General features: G+C 53.8%; 3 protein-coding genes across 3 annotated transcripts; all 3 read left to right on the forward strand.

Annotated features, from left to right (window-relative positions):
• Positions 1-7,662: 7,662 nt before the first annotated feature.
• LOC139683975 (loricrin-like) lies at positions 7,663-10,455 on the forward strand. Its single transcript, XM_071579511.1, has 2 exons — positions 7,663-7,726; positions 8,056-10,455. The coding sequence occupies exon 2, from the start codon at positions 8,069-8,071 to the stop codon at positions 10,280-10,282; it is 2,214 nt and encodes a 737-aa protein (XP_071435612.1). The 5' UTR covers positions 7,663-7,726; positions 8,056-8,068; the 3' UTR covers positions 10,283-10,455.
• Positions 10,456-15,462: 5,007 nt separating this feature from the next.
• LOC139683973 (uncharacterized) lies at positions 15,463-19,045 on the forward strand. Its single transcript, XM_071579510.1, has 2 exons — positions 15,463-15,548; positions 17,061-19,045. The coding sequence occupies exon 2, from the start codon at positions 17,076-17,078 to the stop codon at positions 18,801-18,803; it is 1,728 nt and encodes a 575-aa protein (XP_071435611.1). The 5' UTR covers positions 15,463-15,548; positions 17,061-17,075; the 3' UTR covers positions 18,804-19,045.
• A 2,426-nt stretch (positions 19,046-21,471) lies between these two features.
• Positions 21,472-25,014, forward strand: LOC139683951 (PE-PGRS family protein PE_PGRS26-like). The gene is made up of 2 exons (XM_071579473.1): positions 21,472-21,582; positions 24,165-25,014. The coding sequence occupies exons 1-2, from the start codon at positions 21,559-21,561 to the stop codon at positions 24,843-24,845; spliced, it is 705 nt and encodes a 234-aa protein (XP_071435574.1). The 5' UTR covers positions 21,472-21,558; the 3' UTR covers positions 24,846-25,014.
• Positions 25,015-25,258: the final 244 nt, after the last annotated feature.

The following is a 25,258-nucleotide window of genomic DNA, read 5'->3' on the forward strand; positions in this document are numbered from 1 at the left end:
TTGAGCTGTGTTGACCTGATGCTGAAAATGCCCTTTTGTAGAGGTGGGAGAGGGACCAAAGAGGGAGACAAGGCCTTGTGTTGACCCCTTATTGACCTGATGCTGAAAATACCTTTTGGAGAGGTGGAAGAGGGACCAAAAAGGGCAGACAAGGCCTTGTGTTGAGCTGTGTTGACCCCATGTTGACCTGCCATGGGAAGGGGATGGGGTGACACAACTAACCCAAGTTTCCCTCCCCCTGGATGTTCTCCAGGTGTAGGTACAGAAAAATCCAAGGTGAGCAGTTCAGATCTATTTAAGACCCTGTGAAAGCAGCTGAGAATAAACAAAGCCACAGTTCCTGTTGTTTGGTGGAGGAGAAATCACTCCCTGGGAGTTCTTAGAAACTCCCTGGGGGTTTCTCATGAGAACTCCTCAGCTCTCCCACAAGACTCCAGAGGTGCACCTGAAAACATTTAGGATGAGTTCATACAAACATTGGACTTGTGAGATGTGGATTTTAACCAATGACACCAAGCTGGGAGGGAGTGTCGACCTGCTGGAGGGCAGGAGGGCTCTGCAGAGGGACCTGGAGAGACTTGAGGGATGAGTTGATTCCAATGGGATGAAGTTCACCAAGGCCAAGTGCAGGTCCTGCCCTTTGGCCACCCCAAGCCCTGCAGCGCTCCAGGCTGGGCAGAGAGTGGCTGGAGAGGGACAGGCAGAGGGACCTGGGGGGACTGAGGGACAGGAAGCTCAACAGGAGCCACCAGTGTGCCCAGGTGGCCAAGAAGGCCAAGGGGATCCTGGCCTGGATCCAAACTAGCGTGGCCAGCAGGCCCAGGGCAGTGACCCTTCCCCTGGACTCTGCCTTGGGGAGGCCACACCTTGAGTGTTGTGTTCAGTTCTGGGCCCCTCAGTTCGGGAAAGAGATTGAGGGGCTGGAGCGGGGCCAGAGAAGAGCAACGAGGCTGGAGAAGGGACTGGAGGTGGCACTGAGTGTCCTCTGAAACACCTCCAGGGACAGAGAATCCACCAGGTCTTGATCCAACCTCACTGTGATCACCAGCCCAGGGCATGGAGGTGCCAGAGTGATCCCAGTGGGGTTGGATCAAGGGTTGGATTTGGTGATCTCAGAGGTCTCTTCCAACCCAACTGACTCCATGATCCATGATTCTATGATTTTATTATTCTAAGATGGTGGATTCTCCATCCCTGGAGGTGTTTAAGGTGACACTGGAGGTGGCACTGAGTGCCCTGGGCTGGTGATCACAGTGGGGTTGGATCAAGGGTTGGACTTGATGATCTCAGAGGTCTCTTCCAACCCAACTGAGAAGAGAAGAGCAACGAGGCTGGAGAAGGGACTGGAGCACAAGTGCTGTGGGGAGAGGCTGAGGGAGCTGGGGGGGTTCAGCCTGGAGAAGAGGAGGCTCAGAGGTGACCTCAGCACTGTCTGGAACTGCCTGAAGGGAAGTTCTGGCCAGGTGGGGGTTGGTCTCTTCTCCCAGGCACTCAGCAATAGGACAAGGGGGCACGATGGGCTCAAGCTCTGCCAGGGGAAATTGAAGTTGGAGAGCAGAAGGAAATTCTTTGCAGAGAGAGTGCTCAGGGACTGGAATGGGCTGCCCAGAGAGGGGGTGGATTCCCCATCCCAGGAGGTTTTTCAGCTGAGCTTGGCTGTGGCACTGAGTGCCATGATCTGGTAAAGGGACTGGAGTTGGACCAAGGGTTGGACTCGATGATCTTGGAGCTCTTTTCCAACCCAATCCATTCTATGATTCTGTGATTCTAATTAAAATTGTGGCTTGATGGTGTGAGGTTCAATTTAGCCAACAGAAAGTGGCTTTAATCCTCTATAAACCATGTGCAATAAAATGTCTTCTCCATACACCTCACAGGCTTGTCAAGTCCTTTCTCTCCACCTTATTTATTTTTTACTTTACTTCAGGCCTGGTTTTTTTCCTTTCTCTTGAAGGACTCCCCAGCGTTTGCCACGATGGGTTCCCACCAGCAGAAGGGCGATGGCCAAGGCATGTCTGAGCAGTCTGGAGGATGCCACGGTGGTGGAGGAGGAGGAGGATGCCACGGAGGTGGTGGAGGAGGATGCCACGGAGGTGGAGGAGGAGGAGGAGGAGGAGGAGGATGCTGCCACAGCAGTGGTGGAGGAGGATCTATGGGATACCAGAGCCAGGGATCGTCGTGCCACGGAGGAGGCGGCGGCTGCGGCGGCGGCAGCGGCGGTGGAGGTGGTGCCACTTATCAGACTCACATGTCCTCGTCCTCCTGTGGAGGTGGAGGAGGTGGCTCAGGCCAACAGAGCCAAGGATCCATCTGCATTATTGGAAGAGGAGGTGGAGGAGGAGGAGGAGGAGGAGGAGGTGGTGGCTCATGCCAGCAGAGTCAAGGCCCCATCTGCATTGGAGGTGGTGGCATGGGAGGAGGAGGTGGAGGTGGAGGTGGAGGGCAGCAAGGCCAAGGTCCCATCATAATTAGTGGGGGAGGAGGAGGAGGTGGTGGAGGAGGAGGAGGAGGAGGTGACCACCAGAGCCATATGCCCATCTGCATCCCAGGGGGCATGGGAGGTGGTGGTGGAGGAGGAGGCTCAGGCCAGCAGGGCAAGGGCATCATCATTGTTGGTGGAGGCAGCAGTGGTGGTGGTGGAGGTGGAGGTGGTTGTGGAGGTGGCTCAGGTCACCAAGGTCAGGGTCCCATCTGCATTGGGGGTGGAAGTGGAGGAGGAGGAGGAGGAGGTGGTGGAGGCCACCAGGGACAGGGTCCCATCATCATTAGTGGAGGAGGAGGAGGAGGTGGTGGTGGAGGAGGTGGTGGATGTGGTTCAGGCCACCAGGGACAAGGTCCCATCATCATTAGTGGAGGAGGAGGAGGTGGTGGTGGAGGAGGTGGTGGATGTGGTTCAGGCCACCAGGGACAAGGTCCCATCATCATTAGTGGAGGAGGAGGAGGTGGTGGAGGAGGTGGTGGATGTGGTTCAGGCCACCAGGGACAAGGTCCCATCATCATTAGTGGAGGAGGAGGTGGTGGAGGAGGTGGGGGAGGAGGTGGTGGAGGCCACCAGGGTCAAGGTCCCATTTGCATTGGAGGTGGAAGTGGAGGAGGAGGAGGTGGTGGAGGCCACCAGGGCCAAGGTCCCATCATCATTAGTGGAGGAGGAGGAGGTGGTGGAGGAGGTGGTGGATGTGGTGGAGGTCACCAGGGACCAGGTCCCATCATCATTAGTGGAGGAGGAGGTGGAGGAGGTGGTGGTGGCGGTGGAGGCCACCAGGGACAAGGTCCCATTTGCATTGGAGGTGGAAGTGGAGGAGGAGGAGGTGGTGGAGGCCACCAGGGCCAAGGTCCCATCATTATTAGTGGAGGAGGAGGTGGAGGAGGTGGTGGTGGCGGTGGAGGCCACCAGGGACAAGGTCCCATTTGCATTGGAGGTGGAAGTGGAGGAGGAGGAGGTGGTGGAGGCCACCAGGGCCAAGGTCCCATCATCATTAGTGGAGGAGGAGGAGGTGGTGGAGGAGGTGGTGGATGTGGTGGAGGCCACCAGGGCCAAGGTCCCATCATCATTGGAGGAGGAGGTGGTGGTGGTGGAGGAGGAGGAGGAGGAGGAGGTGGCTCAGGCCACCAAGGCCAGGGGTCCATCTGCATCATCGGGGGAGGTTCTGGAGGTGGCTCCTCCAGCTCTGGGGGGATGTCCATGCAGCAGCAGACCCAGCCCATCTCTTTCCCACCTCAGATCAAACGCAAGTAGTGGCTGCAGGATGGACTCTCACACCAGGAAGGCCCAAGAGATCACCAAGCCTCACATTTCTTCCTCTCTCCAATTTAGGAATATTTGTGTCCTCCTTTCCTCCTTTCCCTTGGGAATTTTCTGTCCCCTGGTGTTGTGTATCCGTGACTTCCAGCCAGGGTTGGTTCATGTCCCTGTTGTCACCTGCCTCACTTTTCTGGTGTTTGCACGAGACAATAAAAGTTGCAGTTCTGGAGAGTTCCAGCGTGTGAGTGGTTGGATTTCACGACATCATTTGCGTTGTTTCCATCTCTGTGTTCTTACCCTGAGCTGCTGTTGGTGCAATAAAGCTCAAGAACCTGAAACTCCACCTGAAAAAGAGATTTGGGATCAACTAAATATTCTTGGGTCATCTTTTAGTGTCTCTTGCTGATGATGATCCCAATTTTTGCCCATCAAAGGAAGTACCACAAAGTTAATCATTGCAAGTGTCTCCACCTCACCCAAAACTCTTGTTGATGCCCAAGGATGTTCTAAATGGTTTGGGAGAAAGAAGATGCCAAAATTCTACTACAAGGAGCAGCAGAAAATGCTACCAAGGTGTTATCAGAGGTGGGAGTGAAGCTGAGGCCCCACAGGTGGTGGTGCAGGAGCTCCTGGTGCTATGGAAGGAGCTCTGGAAGAGAAATGAGGGGATTCTCCAACCCTTTCTCCAGTTCTGAACCCCCAGTGGAACGGGAGGCAAGGGCAGCACTTCAGTGAAGCCCTTCAAAGGCTTGGGATGCTCATTTTGGAATGACCAGGGATTTATTTCCTCGTTCCCACAGGGCTAAAACACATCCCCAGGGATGAGTCTCCAGAGGGAGTTTCCCTGTGGGGAGGCATTTCTTTGATGTGGTTGATTCTGCCAATTAACAGGGAAAGGAAAATAAACCTTCTCATCCCCAACTGTTCTGTGGGAGGCAGATGATGGACACCTGCAAGTGGCCCAGGAGAGACAGGACTGACCTTCCTCCATGTCTTATGTGTCCCTCTACCCTCTGCCCCCTTGGGGGATCTCAGGGACACAACCAATCTCAAACCACATCCAGATGAGCTTCTCCAGCCAGAGTTGCCACGGGAACAGCTGAGATGTCCAGGATTTGTGGATTTGGTCTATCTGGACTTCAGCAAGGCCTTTGACACTGTCTCCCATAATATACTCCTGGAAAAGCTGGTAGCCCATGGCCTGGACAAGTGTACCCTCTCCTGGATTAAGAGCTGGCTGGAGGGTCGGGCCCAGAGAGTGCTGGTGAATGGAGCTGCATCCAGCTGGTCACCAGTGGTGTTCCCCAGGGGTCTGTGTTGGGTCCAGTCGTCTTTAACATCTTTATTGATGATTTAGATGAGGAGATTGAGTCCATCATCAGCAAATTTGCTGATGACACCAAGTTGGGAGGGAGTGTCGACCTGCTGGAATGCAGGAGGGCTCTGCAGAGGGATCTGGATAGACTTGAGGGATGGGCTGATTCCAATGGGATGGAGTTCACCAAGGCCAAGTGCAGGTCCTGCCCTTTGGCCACAACAACCCCCTGCAGCGCTCCAGGCTGGGCACAGAGTGGCTGGAGAGGGACAGGCAGAGGGACCTGGGGGGACTGAGGGACAGAAAGCTCAAGAGGAGCCACCAGTGTGCCCAGGTGGCCAAGAAGGCCAATGGGATCCTGGCCTGTATCAAGAATAGCGTGACCAGCAGGCCCAGGGCAGGGATCCTTCCCCTGGACTCTGCCTTGGGGAGGCCACACCTTGAGTGTTGTGTTCAGTTCTGGGCCCCTCAGTTCAGAAAGGATATTGAGGTGCTGGAGCGGGGCCAGAGAAGAGCAACGAGGCTGGAGAAGGGACTGGAGGTGGCACTGAGTGTCCTCTGAAACACCTCCAGGGACAGAGAATCCACCAGGTCTTGATCCAACCCCACTGTGATCACCAGCCCAGGGGACAGAGTGCCAGAGTGATCCCAGTGGGGTTGGATCAAGGGTTGGATTTGATGATCTCAGAGGTCTCTTCCAACCCAACTGAGAAGAGCAACGAGGCTGGAGAAGGGACTGGAGCACAAGTGCTGTGGGGAGAGGCTGAGGGAGCTGGGGGTGTTCAGCCTGGAGAAGAGGAGGCTCAGAGGTGACCTCAGCACTGTCTGGAACTCCCTGAAGGGAAGTTGTGGCCAGGTGGGGGTTGGTCTCTTCTCCCAGGCACTCAGCAATAGGACAAGGGGGCACGATGGGCTCAAGCTCTGCCAGGGGAAACTGAAGTTGGAGAGCAGAAAGAAATTCTTTGCAGAGAGAGTGCTCAGGGATTGGAATGGGCTGCCCAGAGAGGGGGTGGATTCCCCATCCCTGGAGGTTTTTAAACACAGATTGGCCGTGGCGCTGAGTGCCATGATCTGGTAAAGGGACTGGAGTTGGACCAAGGGTTGGACTCGATGATCTTGGAGGTCTTTTCCAACCCAATCCATTCTATGATTCTGTGATTCCATGATTCTATGATTTCATTATGGGAAATCACAGGGTGCCAAAACACCAATGACTGGGCATTGCACAGTGAGGTTGCCCACACAGTGCCAAGACCAAGTCTGGGGTCCCACTTTGGGTAGGTGGTGTCAGACCCCCCCCCCCCCCCCGTCAGCACCCAGAAATGGCCCAGGAGCAAGAAAAGCAGGAGCCACATTTCAGAGGCTCTCAGGGGGACAGCAGGAGAACAGCCCTTTCCTAAATCCCGTTACTTCTTCAGAAACAGGGAGGAATTCCTCCTGTTGGTCGACATCCATCAAGGTGCTGATACACAGGATGGAGGTTGGATGTGGGACCTTCTACCTGCAGCACTTAATTCCTTTCCAAAAGGATCTCACCCTTCCTCCCAGGGGTGACATAAACCTCCCCAACCTCTGCACTGTCCATAGTGGTGGAATGAAACCAAAATCATGGCCAACCCTTTGCTGGTGCAGTGGGGAAGACCAGGAGGGGAGATACACCAGTCCCACCCAGTGTAGCCCTCACAGAAACACAGAATCTTCTGAGTTGGAAGGGATCCCCAAGGATCATCAAAGTCCAGCTCCTGGCACAGGACACCCCAACAAACCCATCTGGTCTGTAACATCAAACATGAGTTCCCACAGCCCCTTTCACAGAATCTTCTGAGTTGGAAGGGACCCCCAAGCATCATTGAAGTCCAACTTCTGGCACAGGACACCCCAACAACCCCATCCGGTCTGTAACATCAAACATGAGTTCCCACAGCCCCTTTCATAAGAGTTTCACAGAATCTTCTGAGTTGGAAGGGACCCATAAACATCATTGAAGTCCAGCTCCTGGCACAGGACACCCCAACAACCCCATCTGGTCTGTAACATCAAACATGAGTCCCCACAGCCCCTTTCATAGAGTTTCACAGAATCTTCTGAGTGGGAAGGGACCCCAAAGGACCATTGAAGTCCAACTCCTGGCACAGGACACCCCAACAACCCCATCTAGTCCGTAACATCAAACATGAGTTCCCACAGCCCCTTTCACAGACTATTCTGAGTTGGAAGGACCCCAAAGCATCATCAAGTCCAACTCTTCAGTCAATGGCCCACAGAGGGGATTGAACCCATGACCTTGGCATTATTCCAACCAAGTTTTAACCAACTGAGTTCATCTCAGGGTTCTGCTCTTGGTCCAGCAGCATCCCCTGGCTGGAGCAGAGGGTGCTAACCCAAGTCCAAGCATCCTACCTTGGAGTTCCACCTCGGGATAGGAGGTCACGTGTGGGACGAAGAGCGGGAGGCAGGCGAGGAAATGATGCACTGCAGAGGCATCGCCCTCATCCCGTGAGTCAGGCCAGGTGGGCTGAAGGAGGCCACGGCTCAGTAAATAAACCCATCACCATTCCTTTGGATGCCTCACTTCCCACTTGGAAAAAGGGGTATAAAGGTTGGTGGATCTCCTGGGGCTTCATTCGCTCGGCTTTGCTCTGTGGTGAACACACTTGGAGGAGAGAAGGGTAAGTCCAGGCCTGGCCCAAGGGAGTGATTCTTCTCCTGCTTTGCTGCTTGCAAAGCAGAAATGCTTTGGTGAAGTCTGGCTGGTGGGTGGAGGTGGGAGGGAACGATGAGTTTGGATCTCCTGGGGCTGCAGCAGAAGAAGAAGGAAGAAGCAGAAGAAGGATCATTCCGTGCTCCTCAAATTGAGATGGAGATGGAACAACTTTGGGGATCAAAGACTTTAAATGACCATTCTGGACATTCCAGAGGGTTGTTGGGCTGCACATGGGCTGTGGGGAGTTCTCCTGAGGGTGGTGGCTCCCCTTGAGCAAACAGCTGTTCCTTGCAGGGTCACTGCTAAGATGTGCTCCAGAGGATCCGGAGGCTGCCACGGGATGTCCTCCCAGTCCAGTGGGTGCCACAGCTGCTGCTGCTGCTGCCATGGGGGCAGCTCCTCCAGCTACCAGTCCCAGGGCTCCTCCTGCTGTGGGGGCTCAGGAGGTGGAGGAGGTGGATCCTGCTGCAGTGGAGGATCCAGTGGAGGATCGAGCCAGAAGATCATTATTAGCTCTGGTGGAGGAGGAGGAGGAGGAGGAGGCTCATCTGGATGCTGCGGTGGAGGATCCAGTGGTGGCTCTTCAGGATCAAAGAGCATAATGGGAGGTGGAGGAGGATCCTCTGGATGTTGTGGTGGAGGATCTGGTGGTGGATCTTCAGGAGCAAAGATCATCATTGGAGGGGGAAGCAGTGGGGGCTCCTCCGGGTGCTGTGGTGGAGGATCCAGTGGTGGCTCTTCAGGATCAAAGAGCATGATGGGAGGTGGAGGTAGTGGAGGATCCTCTGGATGTTGTGGTGGAGGATCTGGCGGTGGCATGGGAGGAGGATCCGGTGGTGGATCTTCAGGAACAAAGATCATCATTGGAGGTGGAGGTAGTGGAGGATCCTCTGGATGCTGCGGTGGAGGATCCAGTGGTGGATCTTCCAAGGGCATAATGGGAGGTGGAGGTTCCTCTGGATGCTGCGGTGGGGGATCCAGTGGTGGGTCTTCAGGAGGGAAGATCATCATTGCAGGTGGAGGTAGTGGAGGATCCTCTGGATGCTGCAGTGGAGGATCTGGTGGTGGCATGGGAGGAGGATCTGGTGGTGGCTCTTCAAAGGGCATGATGGGAGGTGGAGGATCTGGGTGTTGTGGTGGAGGATCTGGAGGTGGCATGGGAGGAGGATCCAGTGGTGGATCTTCCGGAACAAAGATCATCATTGGAGGTGGAGGTAGTGGAGGATCCTCTGGATGCTGCGGTGGAGGATCTGGTGGTGGCATGGGAGGAGGATATGGTGGTGGTTCTTCAAAGAGTATAATGGGAGGTGGAGGATCCTCTGGATGCTGCAGTGGAGGATCCAGTGGTGGCTCTTCAGGTACAAAGATTATCATTGCAGGTGGAGGTAGTGGAGGATCTGGTGGTGGCATGGGAGGAGGGTATGGTGGTGGCATGGGAGGAGGATATGGTGGTGGCATGGGAGGAGGATATGGTGGTGGTTCTTCAAAGGGCATGATGGGAGGTGGAGGATCCGGGTGTTGTGGTGGAGGATCTGGAGGTGGCATGGGAGGAGGATCCAGTGGTGGATCTTCCGGAACAAAGATCATCATTGGAGGTGGTGGTAGTGGTGGTTCTTCTGGATGCTGCGGTGGAGGATCCGGTGGTGGCATGGGAGGAGGATATGGTGGTGGTTCTTCAAAGAGTATAATGGGAGGTGGAGGATCCTCTGGATGCTGCGGTGGAGGATCCGGTGGTGGCATGGGAGGAGGATCTGCTGGTGGCATGGGAGGAGGATATGGTGGTGGTTCTTCAAAGAGTATAATGGGAGGTGGAGGATCCTCTGGATGCTGCGGTGGAGGATCCAGTGGTGGGTCTTCAGGAGGGAAGATCATCATTGCTGGTGGAGGTAGTGGAGGATCCTCTGGATGTTGTGATGGAGGATCCAGTGGTGGTTATGGCATGGGAGGAGGATATGGTGGGGGCAGTGGGGGATCAGGCCAGAAGATCATTATTAGCTCTGGTGGAGGAGGAGGAGGAGGAGGCTCATCTGGATGTTGTGGTGGAGGATCCAGTGGTGGTTATGGCATGGGAGGAGGATACAGTGGGGGCAGTGGGGGATCAGGCCAGAAGATCATTATTAGCTCTGGTGGAGGAGGAGGAGGAGGAGGCTCATCTGGATGTTGCGGTGGAGGATCCAGTGGTGGATCTTCAGGAGCCAAGATCATCATGGGAGGTGGAGGTGGTGGAGGATCCTCTGGATGCTGCGGTGGAGGGTCCGGATATGGGATGGGAGGAGGATACGGTGGTGGATCTTCAGGAGGGAAGATCATCATGGGAGGTGGAGGTGGTGGAGGATCCTCTGGATGCTGCGGGGGAGGATCCAGTGGTGGCTCCTCAGGCCAGACCATCATCATCAGCTCTGGAGGTGGCGGCGGAGGGTCCTCCCAGTCCTCCCAGCAGAAGTGCCCCATTGTCATCCCCAGCATCGTGTCCCACCAGACCAAGCAGAGCTGCTGCTACCCCCCCAGCCAACAGAAGTAACAACCATGAGCAGCTCCAGCTCCAGCAGGACCAGCCCATCTCTGCCTTCCCAGCCTGCTGTCCCCTCCCAGCCCATCCCCTTCCCTGTTCCCTCGGTGCTACATCCCCAAGCTGTGAATTCCCAGGTGGCTCTTCCAGGCCATGAGTGTGATGGGAAATAAAGATTTCTGTGTCCAGGCAGACCTGGTTGTGTGAGGTTGTTTTCATCCTTTCTCACATCCCTCTTTACTTCCCACCCCAAAAAAAATCCATGATACATCCAAAACATTCCACAGCAAAGTGTTCCTCAGCCTCCAGTTGTGGAATAAGATGGTCATTGTCCCTCTTGCAAAGAATGTCCACCAAGGTTTGCAGCTTTGACCTGAGAAATTGCTCCACCACCGTTTTCCCACCCCAGAGAAACCCTCAGTGCTGGTTTTCCCTGCAAGGACCTCCCAGTGCAAAGAGGCTCAGTGGAAACACAGTTGGATTTTTATCCACACACTTTCATGAAGTCATTAATTAGGGCAGGAAACGTTCAACACTGTGGGCAGCAGCAAGACATGGAATCACAGAACCATGGAAGGGTTTGGGTTGGAAGAGACCTTGAAAATCATCCCACTCCACCCCATGCCATGGGCAGGAGCACCTTCAACCAGCCCAGATTCCTCCAATCTGGCCTTGGACACTTCCAGAGATGGGACAACGATGGAATAACCTGTGCCAGGGCCTGCCCACCCTCACAGGGAGGAATTGCTCCCCAATATCCAACCTGTATTTCCCTTCTGTCACTCTGAACCCTTTCCCCTTGTCCTGTCACTCCAGTTCCTGATGATCAGCCCCTCTCCAGTTTCTCTGTAGCCTCTTCAGGTCCTGAAAGGTGCTCTGAGATCTCCAAACAACCTTCTTCAGGCTGGACATTCCCAACACTCCCAGCCTGTCTCCATAGGGAAGGAGCTCCAGTCCCTTTATCAACTTCCTCCCTCCCTCTGGACTTGTTCCAACAGTTCCATGTCCTTCCTATGTTGAGGGCACTAGAACTGGACTCCATATTCCAGGTGGGATCTCCCCAGAGCAGAGCAGAGATGAAGAATCCCCTCCCTCATTGGTTGCTCAGGTCCCTTTGGATGCATCCCAGGACATGGTTGTGCTTTTCTCTCCAAGTGGGAAAGTGCCCTTAAAGAAGATGCCCAAAGTCTTCTTTGGGACAGGTGTGATTAGTCTTGGCTCCAGTAAACTTGAAGCCAAGAGGGTTTTTGTCCATCTGACAAACACAACTTGTGGGAAGGAAAAAAATTAGGAATAAAAAGGATCATTGGCCATTCAAACTCTTGAGGGTTCATGACTGACCAACTCCTGCCATTTGGGCAAAAACTGGGGAGTTCTTCTCACCCCAGAAGTGTCTCCATCCTGTCCCACACTCAGTGTGGGCATCACTGTCCATGAAGGAAGTGCTGGGAAAAGGGACTGTGGGGTCTGGCCAAGGACTTGTCCTGTCTCATGACAACGTGCCCAAGGTGAGGTGACTGCAGTGATGAGACTGAAGGGTGGCATGACCTGCCAGCCCATCCTGAGGGTGATGGCACTTCAAGGCAGGGCAGGGCCCAGGGAGAGCATCAGAGAACAGGCAGTGTGGCCCAAATTCTGGGCAGCCTCCACCACGAAGCCTTTTGCTCCCTTCCCTTTCCCCAACACAGGCATCAAAGTTGCTCTTCTGCCAGGGAGAAGTTGTGGCAGTGCCAACCCCTCCAACAGCTTTGCTCCCAGGAACAATTTTCCTCCACCCCTGGCAGGTGCCAAAAAAATCCATGTGCTTTGGGTTCAGTGACTCCAGTCCCTGCAGGGTCCAGCCTTGGGGTCTCCAAACTCCATGATTTGCAGGTGTCCCTCTTGCCAACCCTTCCAAAAGCCTCCACAGCTTTTGCTGACACCCTGGAGCCCAAGGAGATGTTCATCCTGGGTGTCCCTTGGTGCTGATGAGCTGCTCATCCTGAGTGTCCCTTGGTGCTGATGAGCTGCTCATCCTGCCTGTCCCTTGGTGCTGATGATCTGCTCATCCTGAGTGTCCCTTGGTGCTGATGAGCTGCTCATCCTGAGTGACCCTTGGTGCTGCTGATCTGCTCATCCTGGGTGTCCCTTGGTGCTGATGAGCTGCTCATCCTGCCTGTCCATTGGTGCTGATCAGGTGTTAAATCCTGGTTGTCCCTTGGTGCTGCTGAGCTGCTCATCCTGGGTGTCCCTTGGTGTTGATGAGCTGCTCATCTTGGGTGTCCTTTGGTGCTGATGAGCTGCTCATCCTGAGTGTCCCTTGGTGCTAATGAGCTACCAGTCCTGGGTTTCTCTTGGTGCTGATGAGCTGCTCATCCTGCCTGTCCCTTGGTGCTGATGAGCTGCTCATCTTGGGTGTCCTTTGGTGCTGATGAGCTGCTCATCCTGCCTGTCCCTTGGTGCTGATGAGGTGTTAAATCCTGCCTGTCCTTTGGTGCTGATGAGCTGCTCATCCTGGGTGTCCCTTGGTGCTGATGAGCTGCTCATCCTGAGTGTCCCTTGGTGCTGCTGAGCTGCTCTTCTTGGGTGTCCTTTGGTGCTGATGAGCTGCTCATCCTGAGTGTCCCTTGGTGCTGATGAGCTGCTCATCCTGAGTGACCCTTGGTGCTGATCAGGTGTTAAATCCTGAGTGTCCCTTGGTGCTGATGAGCTGCTCATCCTGCCTGTCCCTTGGTGCTGATGAGCTGCTCATCCTGCCTGTCCCTTGGTGCTGATGAGCTGCTCATCTTGGGTGTCCTTTGGTGCTGATGAGCTGCTCATCCTGCCTGTCCCTTGGTGATGATGAGCTGCTCATCCTGCGTGTCCCTTGGTGCTGATCAGGTGTTAAATCCTGGGTGTCCCTTGGTGCTGATGAGCTGCTCATCCTGCCTGTCCCTTGGTGCTAATGAGCTACCAGTCCTGGGTTTCCCTTGGTGCTGATGAGCTGCTCATCCTGCCTGTCCCTTGGTGCTGCTGAGCTGCTCATCCTGCCTGTCCCTTGGTGCTGCTGAGCTGCTCATCCTGCCTGTCCCTTGGTGCTGCTGAGCCGCTCATCCTGGGTGTCCCTTGGTGCTGATCAGGTGTTGAATCCTGGTTGTCCCTTGGTGCTGATGAGCTGCTCATCATGCCTGTCCCTTGGTGCTGCTGAGCTGCTCTTCTTGAGTGTCCTTTGGTGCTGATGAGCTGCTCATCCTGCCTGTCCCTTGGTGCTGATCAGGTGTTAAATCCTGGGTGTCCCTTGGTGCTGATGAGCTGCTCATCCTGAGTGTCCTTTGGTGCTGATGAGCTGCTCATCCTGAGTGTCCCTTGGTGCTGATGAGCTGCTCATCCTGCCTGTCCCTTGGTGCTGATCAGGTGTTAAATCCTGCCTGTCCCTTGGTGCTGATGAGCTGCTCATCCTGAGTGTCCCTTGGTGCTGATGAGCTGCTCATCCTGCCTGTCCCTTGGTGCTGTTAAATCCTGGGTGTCCCTTGGTGCTGATGAGCTGCTCATCTTGGGTGTCCCTCTGAGCAAGTCCCTACACGTTGGATGCACAAAGAGATCATCAAGATGTTGAGATCCTCAGCAGTACAACACCCACGCTCAGCTGAGAGCCAAAACTGTGGTGCCACCTTGGATTTGGTGATGAGAGCACAGATAAGGCTCCTGGGGCTGGAAGGAGCCCAAAGCACAATGAAAGAAGTCCCCTCTGTGCATGTTCCTGGCACTGATGCTCCTGTCCCCATGCCCATGGCATCGTGGGCATTCCCAAAATCACGTTCATGGTGACAGGTCTGGAACCTGCTGCTGCTGGCAGGAAGACTCAGAGCTAAAACCCCCTATTAGTCCTTGTCTACTCAGTGTCCCAGGAGGGTGGATCAGGTGTCAGTCTCCAAGCACGCGTGACCAAGTGGGAGGATGGAGCTGCACAACAAAGCAGCCAGTGCTGGGACAGCTCTGCTGACAAACTGTCACTCTCCAGCAAGGAAAACATCTGGGTGACTCCTCAGCTGGTTGGTCAGTGAAGATCCTCATCAAACAGGTCCTCTTGAGGCAGAGGAAATGGTTAATATTGAAGAGTTCACGGGTAGGGGATTGATGGCCTTCAAATGCACCTTTGCAAGTAGAAGGATTTCGAGACTTTCCCCACTCCAGCCTGGAGATTGGGACCTCTGGGAGATGGAGATGGCACAGACCTCTCTGCTCAATCCTACAGCAGCTTCCACCTTGGGATGAGGGGAAATGCCCTCCCTGTCTCTCACTCACACAACACCCTCCCGAATGGGTCTGGACTGAGCTGCTCCAAAGGAGGGCACCCCATCTGAGGTGGCATCTCTGGCCTGCTGAGCCTTTCCCAGCAGGAAAGGACATACTGGACATGGTCCTGCTCACCACCCAGCTCTCCATCTCACCAGTCCGACATACTGGACATGGTCCTGCTCACCACCCAGCTCTCCATCTCACCAGTCCGACATACTGGACATGGTCCTGCTCACCACCCAGCTCTCCATCTCACCAGTCCGACATACTGGACATGGTCCTGCTCACCACCCAGCTCTCCATCTCACCAGTCCGACATACTGGACATGGTCCTGCTCACCACCCAGCTCTCCATCTCACCAGTCCGACATACTGGACATGGTCCTGCTCACCACCCAGCTCTCCATCTCACCAGTCCGACATACTGGACATGGTCCTGCTCACCACCCAGCTCTCCATCTCACCAGTCCGACATACTGGACATGGTCCTGCTCACCACCCAGCTCTCCATCTCACCAGTCCTTGAGGAAACCCTCCTTCCTTCCCCAAAATTCCCTGGGGCTCTTCTCTGGCACATCCTTTCCCCTCATCCTTCCATCTCTCCCTGGCCCAAACTCACTCCAGTCTCCACCCCTTGGCATCTTCTCTGTCTCCACTCTCTGCTGAGCACCCAAGAAGCTGCAGCTGCTCAGAAACACATGAGGGATCCCCTACAGGAGACCCCAAGGAGCCGTTTGACCCCAACATTTCCGAGCGAGGCTCCCGGAAGCGAATCATTAATTAGAATTATAAACCAATCTGCAGAAACGTGGTTGGTGCATCTCCTTCCCATCACCTCCGTGTCCCAAGTGAGTCAAGGAAGGAGGCAACCAGAGCCAAGTCCTGTAAATAAACCTCTCAGCATTCCTCAGGGTGTCTCACTTCCCTCGGGAGCGCGAGGCACACGACATAAAAGCTCACCCACGCCAAGGCTCCTCTTCCAAAGCCACTGAGCATCTCACAGGTCCCACTTCCACCGAAGGTAAGGCCATTGAGAGGGAAATTTCAGAACCCCAGAGCAGGGAGGTCCCTCCACCAGTTGGTCTTTGAGAGTTCTTTGAATGAAGGGAACTCCACCAGTTGGTCTTTGAGTGTTCCTTGAATGAGGGAACTCCACCAGTTGGTCTTTGAATGTTCTTTGAATGAAGGGAACTCCACTACTTTGAGTGTTCTTTGAATGAGGTGAACTCCACCAGTTGGTCTTTGAGTCTTCTTTGAATGAGAACTCCCCCGGTTGGTCTTTGAGTGTTCTTTGAAGGGGGGAATCCCACCAACTGATCTTTGAGTGTTCTTTGAAGGAGGGAATCCCACCAGTTGGTCTTTGAGTGTTCTTTGAATGGGGGACTCTCACCAGTTGGTCTTTGTGCATTGTTTGAATGAGGGAATTTCACCACTTTGAGTGTACTTTGAACAAGGAGAACTCCATCACTTGGTGTTTGAGTGTTTCAACAAGGAGAACTCCACTAGCTGGTCTTCAGGTGTTCTTTGAATGAGGGCAACTCCACCAGTTGGTCTTTGAGTGTTGTTTGAATGAGGGAACTCCATCACTTTGAGTGTTCTTTGAATGAGGGCAACTCCACCAGTTGGTCTTTGAGTGTTCTTTGAATGAGGGAACTCCACCACTTGGTCTTTGAGTGTTGTTTGAATGGTGGGAACTCCACCAGTTGGTCTTTGAGTCTTCTTTGAATGAGAACTCCCCCGGTTGGTCTTTGAGTGTTGTTTGAATGAGGGGACCCCACCACTTGGTCTTTGAGTGTTCCTTGAAGGGGGGAATCCCACCAGTTGGTCTTTGAGTGTTCTTTGAATGAGAATCCCACCAGTTGGTCTTTGAGTGTTCTTTGGATAAGGGAATCCCACCAGTTGGTCTTTGAGTGTTGTTTGAATGAAGGGAACTCCATCACTTCGAGTGTTCTTTGAATGAGGGGAACTCCACCAGTTGGTCTTTGAATGTTCTTTCAATGAGAACTCCACCAGTTGGTCTTGGAGTGTTTCCACCAGTTGGTCTTTGACTGTTGTTTGAATGGGGGAACTCCACCAGCTGATCTTTGAGTGTTCTTTGAAAGGTGGTGGCTCCAAAAACCAGTTTGATGTGTCAACAGAACCACCTTCCTCAGCGGAGGGAGTCACAGATGATGCTCTGAGGGCTGAATTTCCAGCTTCTCTGAGTTTTAGGTGGCCAGAAGGATCTCCAGCAGGGCTGAATGTTTGAGGCTGACAGCTCAGGGTGTGTCAGACCATGTGTGAACATCCCTGGAATTGCTCATGATCTTCCAGCACAGAGTTCTCCTGTAACTGTTGTGACCTGCAGGGCACTCCCTGGGAGCCTTTTCATGCCAGGTCCTCCCTGGTGCCTCCCAAGGGTGAGGGAGTTTAAAGCTCCAGAAATGGGGCAAAAGGGGCATTTTCTGGCTACTCTTCCAATTTCTTTTTGTCAGCTGTGAAGGCTCAGCTGCACCTCCAAAGTTCTCCTTTCTGACAGCACCTTTTCTTGCAGGTTCACAGCTCAAAGATGTGCTCCAGACAAAGCTCCGGAGGCTGCCATGGGATGTCCTCCCAATCCAGTGGATGCCACGGTGGAGGCTCCTCCTGCCATGGGGGCAGCTCCTCCAGCTACCAGTCCATGGGCTCCTCCTGCTGTGGGGGCAGCTCAGGCAAGGTCATCATCAGCTCAGGAGGGGGTGGAGGATCCTGCTGCAGTGGAGGCTCCTCCAGCTACGGCATGGGAGGAGGATGTGGTGGTGGATCTTCAGGAGGCAAGATCATCATTGGAGGAGGCAGTGGAGGTTCCTCTGGATGCTGCAGTGGTGGAGGCTCCTCCAGCTATGGGATGGGAGGAGGATGTGGAGGTGGATCTTCAGGAGGCAAGATCATCATTGGAGGAGGCAGTGGAGGTTCCTCTGGATGCTGCAGTGGTGGATCCAGCTATGGGATGGGAGGAGGATACAGTGGTGGATCTTCAGGAACCAAGGTCATAATTGGAGGGGGAAGTAGTGGTGGAGGTTCCTCTGGATGTTGCAGTGGAGGGTCTTCAGGATATGGGATGGGAGGAGGATACAGTGGTGGATCTTCAGGAACCAAGGTCATAATTGGAGGAGGAGGCAGTGGAGGTTCCTCTGGATGCTGCAGTGGAGGATCCAGCTACGGGATGGGAGGAGGATACAGTGGTGGATCTTCAGGAACCAAGGTCATAATTGGAGGAGGAGGCAGTGGAAGTTCCTCTGGATGCTGCAGTGGAGGATCCAGCTATGGGATGGGAGGAGGATATGGTGGTGGTTATGGTGGTGGATCTTCAGGATCAAAGACCATCATTGTAGGGGGAGGTAGTGGAGGATCCTCTGGATACTGTGGTGGAGAATCCAGTGGTGGCTACAGCATGGGAGGAGGATACAGTGGTGGATCTTCAGGATCCAAGAGCATCATTGTAGGGGGAGGTAGTGGAGGATCCTCTGGATACTGTGGTGGAGGATCCTCAGGCTATGGGATGGGAGGAGGTTACGGTGGTGGTTATGGTGGTGGTTCTTCAGGGTCAAAGACCATCATTGTAGGGGGAGGTAGTGGAGGATCCTCTGGATACTGTGGTGGAGGATCCTCAGGCTATGGGATGGGAGGAGGATATGGTGGTGGTTATGGTGGTGGATCTTCGGGATCCAAGAGCATCATTGTAGGGGGAGGTAGTGGAGGATCCTCTGGATGCTGCAGTGGTGGATCCAGCTACGGGATGGGAGGAGGATACGGTGGTGGTTATGGTGGTGGTTCTTCAGGGTCAAAGACCATCATTGTAGGGGGAGGTAGTGGTGGATCCTCTGGATACTGTGGTGGAGGATCCTCAGGCTATGGGATGGGAGGAGGATACAGTGGTGGTTATGGTGGTGGATCTTCAGGGTCAAAGACCATCATTGTAGGAGGAGGTGGTGGAGGTTCCTCTGGATGTTGTAGTAGTGGATCCAGCTATGGGATGGGAGGAGGATACAGTGGTGGTTCTTCAGGATCAAAGACCATCATTGTAGGTGGAGGTAGTGGAGGTTCCTATGGATGTTGTAGTGGTGGATCCAGCTATGGGATGGGAGGAGGATACAGTGGTGGTGGTTCCTCAGGCCAGACCATCATCATCAGCTCTGGAGGTGGCAGTGGAGGGTCCTCCCAGTCCTCCCAGCAGAAGTGCCCCATCGTCATCCCCAGCATCGTGTCCCACCAGACCAAGCAGAGCTGCTGCTACCCCCCCAGTCAGAAGAAGTAACAACCATGAGCAGCTCCAGCAGGACCAGCTGAGCCCCTGCCATGGCACCTTTGTACCCCCAGACATGTCTCTGATGGGCTGATCCATCCCTTGTGTCCTCTCCTCTTCCCTGGATGCTCCATCCCTGTGTTGAGAACTCCGGGGTGTACCTGCTGCTGGTGTTGGGAGGCCTTTGACAAGGTCCTGCTGCTTCTCCAAAGGCATTTTTGTATCTAATAAATCTCATAATAGCCCTAAACTGACTTTTCTGGGGTAAGTTTGTTCATTTCTTGTACTATCAACCAACATCTCCTGGTCTTGGAAGGAGAAATCCATTTGATGAGACATTTCCCTCCTCTCTGTAGAGGAGATGATGTGTTTGGGAGTGCTCTGCTGGAGATGAAGGTCTAAACTCACCCAGTTTATTGTCCCAGAGTTTGTACCTTCATTTTCCATGACAGAGGAACAGAAGGGCCCAAAGTGCCCAAAGAGCACAGAACCCACCACCCCTTTGGTGCCTGTGCCACCCCAGCTCGTGGCTCCACGTCCTCTGAGGTGCCACCACCCAATGGCCACATCTGTGGGGCTGACGGGAGACCTGACCTGGCCCACCAGGCTCAGTTCTGAAGAGCTGGGGTTGGGGATGACCCAATAGCAGCAGCTGATGCCCAAAGTGGACAATGACATCCCGTCCTCCCTTTGCAAATCTTGGGGCAACTGAGGACACTCAGGCTGGGCCAGGGGAGGGGCAGGTGGGACATGAGGAGGAATTTCTTTGTGGAAAGGGTGGGGAGGCCTTGGAAGGGGCTGCCCAGGGAAGTGGTGGAGTTCCCACACCTGGAGGTGTCCAAGGAACACCTGGAGGTGGCACTGAGTGACAAGGTGGGGATGGGACACAGGGTGGACATGGTGACCATGGAGGGCTTTTCCAGCCTAAATCCATCCTTGTGACTGCCCCATCCCTGGAGGTGTCCAAGTGTCTGGAGAACTCCTGAGGGAGCTGGGGGGGCTCAGCCTGGAGAAAAGGAGGCTCAGGGGGGACCTTCTGGCTCTGCAATCCCTGAGGGATCCAGGGCAAGGGTGGGATCTTCTGCCAGGGAACAGGGACAGGCCAAGGGCAAGGGTGGGATCTTCTGCCAGGGAACAGGGACAGGCCAAGGGCAAGGGTGGGATCTTCTGCCAGGGAACAGGGACAGGCCAAGGGCAAGGGTGGGATCTTCTGCCAGGGAACAGGGACAGGCCAAGGGCAAAGGGCCTCAGGCTGTGCCAGGGGAGGGGCAGGTGGGACATGAGGAGGAATTTCTTTGTGGAAAGGGTGGTGAGTCCTTGGAAGGGGCTGCCCAGGGAGGGGGTGGAGTCCCCACCCCTGGAGGTGTCCAAGGAACTTCTGGATGTGACACTGAGTGACAAGTTAGGGATGGGGCACAGGTTGGACTCGATGGGCTTGGTGGTCTTTTCCTCCTCAGTGACTCTGGGATTGCAGGATCTGCACCCAGAGGGAACCTCAGACACTGAGGGAGCCAAATCAGCCCTGGGTGGGGCAGGAGGTCCCTCAGGCAGCTCAGCACCCTCCAGAAGATGCCTCCAGGCATCAAATCCATCCCTGCCTGGGCTTTTACAACCTGTTCTGGCAGCACCACCACCCTGAGCTCAGCTTTGTGCCCCATAGACTTGGCCTTTGGCCAAAGCTTGAACTTGTTCCCAGGGTAAAATTCCTTGGAGCTGACCAGACCTGGTCCAAACTCCATGGGCTGTTCTACAGAGTCAGACTGGAGCATGGTGGGAATGCAGGTTGGATCTGCAACCTCCAGATCAACCTGGAGTCCTCCTTCCAGGCCAGAGAGAGGGAGGGACGGAGGGAAGGAAGGAAGGAGGGAGGGAAGGAAGGAAGGAGGGAGGGAAGGGAGGAAGGAGGGAGGGAAGGAGGGAGGGAGGGAAGGAAGGAAGGAGGGAAGGAAGGAGGGAAGGAAGGAGGGAAGGAAGGAGGGAAGGAGGGAAGGAGGGAAGGAGGGAAGGAGGGAAGGAGGGAAGGAGGGAAGGAGGGAAGGAGGGAAGGAGGGAAGGAGGGAAGGAGGGAAGGAGGGAAGGAAGGAAGGAAGGAAGGAAGGAAGGAAGGAAGGAAGGAAGGAAGGAAGGAAGGAAGGAAGGAAGGAAGGAAGGAAGGAAGGAAGGAAGGAAGGAAGGAAGGCATTTGGAGGGATAATCCTTCATTAAAGCCTAATCCAGCCACGCTGGGTTTAAGAGTTGGGACATTCACACCTCCACAACTCTATCATGAACTTCACAGATCATTTCTAACCTTGCAAAATTCCCAATCTGGGAATCAGGTGGTTCTGGTGACCTTCTGTTTGGATGCAAATGTTTTCCTTCAGAAAATCACCCCCCCCGGAGCTGCAGGAGGGATCAAAGTACCTCCAGATGCTCTGTGAGCCTTTGCCTTCCCTCTGCCCCACACCTGTTAATCCTCTGCATTCCCTACACCCACATCCCCACCCACCTGCCCCGGCTCTTCCCCCACCTCTCCGGGGTCGGAATGTTCCTCCAAAGGCCGGGGGCAGGAGCTCAGGAACGGGCTCGTTAAGCAGGAGCGACAATTACAGCGAGGAGAGATACGGATCGGGTGTCATGAGTCAAAGCGAGCCCTGAAATCTCAGCTGGCTGGGTAAATAATCCTTATCATTCCCGAGGGTGTCTCACTTCCCATCCATGTCAAACGCCATATAAATGTTCCCGAGGGCTCTTAAAGCTCCTCATTCCCTCGCCTTTTACCTCCTAAATGTGTTTCCGATGGCTCAAGGCGGTAAGTCCGATTTTTTTTTTTTTTTTTTTTTTTTTTTTTTTTGTAACGGGGCTTTGATGAATTCCTGTTGGTGGGAGGGAATTTCCTTGGAGACCTTGAGCTGTGCAAAGTCCTCAAGGACTGGAGGCATCAAATCCTTCGGGGAGAAGGTGACCTCAAACCACCAGACTGGGAGCCAGAGGGCAAAAAAACCCCAGAATAGGTTGGGGTGGGACCAGCAGGTGGTGGGACTGCACAACCTTTTGTGGCTTTGGATGTGGTTGCAAAGTCTGGGAGTCATTTTTTATATCATTTAATAACGAGCTTTGCTCCGTGGTGGCCACAAATCTTTATGTCTGGGCCAACTGGCTCCCACAAAATACCTCTGGGGATGCAATAACAGAGCCAGAAACATCATCTGAGGTGGAAACTTTGATCCAAAGGTTGGAAAACAAACAAGGATGAGCTTTTTGTGCAGCTCTGAAGGTGAGTGGGGGAAAGCCAGGGAGGTTCTTAGATGATAAATGAATATTTCTCAGATTTTGGTTCTCTGAAAATACACCCTGGAGATAAAAAAAAAGAGGAAAATTATCCCAGGAAGGGTCCAGATCCTCTTGGATTTGAAGATCAGGGACATTGAGAAACCTGATCTAGAGAAACCTGATTTCTGAAAATACACCCTGGAGATGAAAAAAAAGAGGAAAATTATCCCAGGAAAGGTCCAGATCCTCTTGGATTTGAAGATCAGGGGCATTGAGAAACCTGAACTTGTGAAGGTGTCCCTGCCCATGGCATAGGGTTGAAACCAGATGGTCTTTAAGGTCCCTCCCAACCCAACCAATTCCATGATTCTCGAACAACTTGGCAGTGCCCTCTTCTGAAGGCTGGAGTTGCCCCCAGGCCCTGCCAAAGGTTTTCTGTCCCCACCACCTGAAACCTGCCCAGGATGAGCTGGGACAATTTGGGTGGTTTGTTTTCATCTCCTCTTGCAGATTTCTCTGCCCACCTGCCATGATGAACTCTACAAATTTGGGTGGTTTTTCCATCTCCTCTTGCAGATTTCTCTGCCCACCTGCCACGATGAACTGGGACAATTTGGGTGTTTCTTTCATCTCCTCTTGCAGATTCACCTGCCCACCTGCCCACGATGAACTGGGACAATTTGGGTGGTTTGTTTCCACCTCCTCTTGCAAATTTCCCTGCCCACATGTCATGATGAACTCCACAAATTTGCGTGGTTTTTTTCCATCTCCTCTTGCAGATTTCTCTGCCCACCTTCCACAATGAACTGGGACAATTTGGGTGGTTATTTCATCTCCTCTTGCAGATTTCTCTGCCCACCTGCCATGATGAACTGGGAAAATTGGGGTGGTTTGTTTTCCTCTCCTCTTGCAGATTTTCCTGCCCACCTACCACAATGAACTGGGACAATTTGGGTGTTTCTTTTCATCTCCTCTTGCAGATTTCTCTGCCCACCTGCCATGATGAACTGGGACAATTTGGGTGTTTCTTTTCATCTCCTCTTGCAGATTTCCCTGCCCACCTGCCACGATGAACTTCACATATTTGGGTAGTTGTTTCATCTCCTCTTGCAGATTCACCTGCCCACCTGCCACGATGACCTGGAACAATTTGGGTTGTTGTTTCATCTCCTCTTGCAGATGTTCCTGCCCATCTGCCATGATGAACTCCACAAATTTGGGTGGTTTGTTTCCATCTCCTCTTGCAGACTTCTCTGCCCACCTGTCATGATGAACTGGGACAATTTGGGTGGTTTGTTTTCATCTCCTCTTCCAGATTTTCCTGCCCACCTGCCACGATGACCTGGGACAATTTGGGTGGTTATTTCATCTCCTCTTACAGATTTCCCTGCCCACCTGTCATGATGAACTCCACAAATTTGGGTGGTTTTTTCCATCTCCTCTTGCAGATTTCTCTGCCCACCTACCACGATGAACTGGGACAATCTGGGTGTTTCTTTTCATCTCCTCTTGCAGATTCACCTGCCCACCTGCCACAATGAACTCCACAAATTTGGGTTGTTGTTTCATCTCCTCTTGCAGATTTTCCTGCCCACCTGTCACGATGAACTGGGACAATTTGGGTGGTTTGTTTCCACCTCCTCTTGCAAATTTTCCTGCCCACCTGCCATGATGAACTGGGACAATTTGGGTGGTCTTTTTTTGTCTCCTCTTGCAGGTTTTCCTGCCCACCTGCCATGATGAACTGGGACAATTTGGGTGGTTTGTTTCCACCTCCTCTTGCAGGTTTTCCTGCCCACCTGCCATGATGAACTGGGACAATTTGGGTGTTTCTTTTCATCTCCTCTTGCAGATTTCTCTGCCCACCTGCCATGATGAACTGGGACAATTTGGGTGTTTCTTTTCATCTCCTCTTACAGATTTCCCTGCCCACCTGTCATGATGAACTGGGACAATTTGGGTGGTTGTTTCCTCTCCTCTTACAGATTTTCCTGCCCACCTGCCACAATGAACTCCACAAATTTGGGTGGTTTTTTTCCATCTCCTCTTGCAGATTTCCCTGCCCACCTGCCACGATGACCTGTACCAATTTGGGTGTTTTTTTTTCATCTCCTCCTGCAGATTTACCACCTTCTACGCTGCAAACGTGCCCACAGGAACCGAGGTTACTCCAGCGAGATCTCCCTTGGCCACGGAAGGTACTGCAGAGGGAGCTTCTCCAACCCCCATGGCCATGTGTCCTTCACCTGTGGTAGGGAAGGCTCAGTCAGCTACACCCGGAGACCTTCCTACTGCCCATGGCCTTCCTACTGCCCACCTGTGCCAAGGTCACCCCCCTACAGCATCTCGGGGGGCTACACGTGTGACACGGACGGATCTGTCGCGATAGGAAGCGGGGACGGTGGGGGGACCTCTGGTTGGGGTGTCACAGTGGGGACAGTGCCAGTTTATGGCACTGGGGGGGGAGGAGGGTACGGCATGGAGGGCTCAGGGCACGCCATGGGCATCTCAGAGGGCGAGGAGGGGTCTGTGTACCCCGATGGGGCACCGGGAGGAGGGGCTGGGTATGGGTACAGTGACCCCCCCAGCGATGCCCTAATGCCAGGGGGGGTCAGTGAAGGAGCTGGGGGTTCCTCTGGAGGGTCTGGCTATGCCCTGGGGGGGTTCTCAGGCCCAGAGCACGGCCCTGGGGGGGGTGGTTGCTCCCAGGTGGTGCAGCAGAAATGCCCCGTGGTGGTTCCCAACATCAAGACCCAGCAGTGCAAGCAGAGCAACCTTTGGCCCCCCAGCCAGAAGAAGTGACTGACCCAGAAACTTGGGCCTTGGATGGACCCCAGGGTGGTTTTGCCCCTCTCTGTGCCCCTCACTGCCAACGGTGCTGTAGGAGCTGGTGGGAGAAGTGATCTGTGATTGGTGACAGGAAAAGATCCTTCTCTCCACCTCCTTTGGATCGTGGGTTGGGAAATAAAACTCGGTGGTTTGTGGGTAGTTGGAAGATCTCAATGATTTCTTTCATTTCTGGCTCTTTCACCCCCCAAATGGATCCTCCAGGAATCTCCACAACACAAAATGTTTCTCCCAGTGGTTTTTTAGATTTATTTTAGAACCACATTTAAATGTAATGTTGGTTTTAACAGAATTAAAATGCAGAGTTTTCAACAGCAGGAGAAGGTTCAGGGGACAATGACAGACTTTTTATGATGCTCAGAGACAGG

The sequence above is a fragment of the Pithys albifrons genome, chromosome 30 (genome assembly GCF_047495875.1).
Source record: "Pithys albifrons albifrons isolate INPA30051 chromosome 30, PitAlb_v1, whole genome shotgun sequence".
In the NCBI taxonomy this organism is placed as follows: domain Eukaryota; kingdom Metazoa; phylum Chordata; class Aves; order Passeriformes; family Thamnophilidae; genus Pithys; species Pithys albifrons.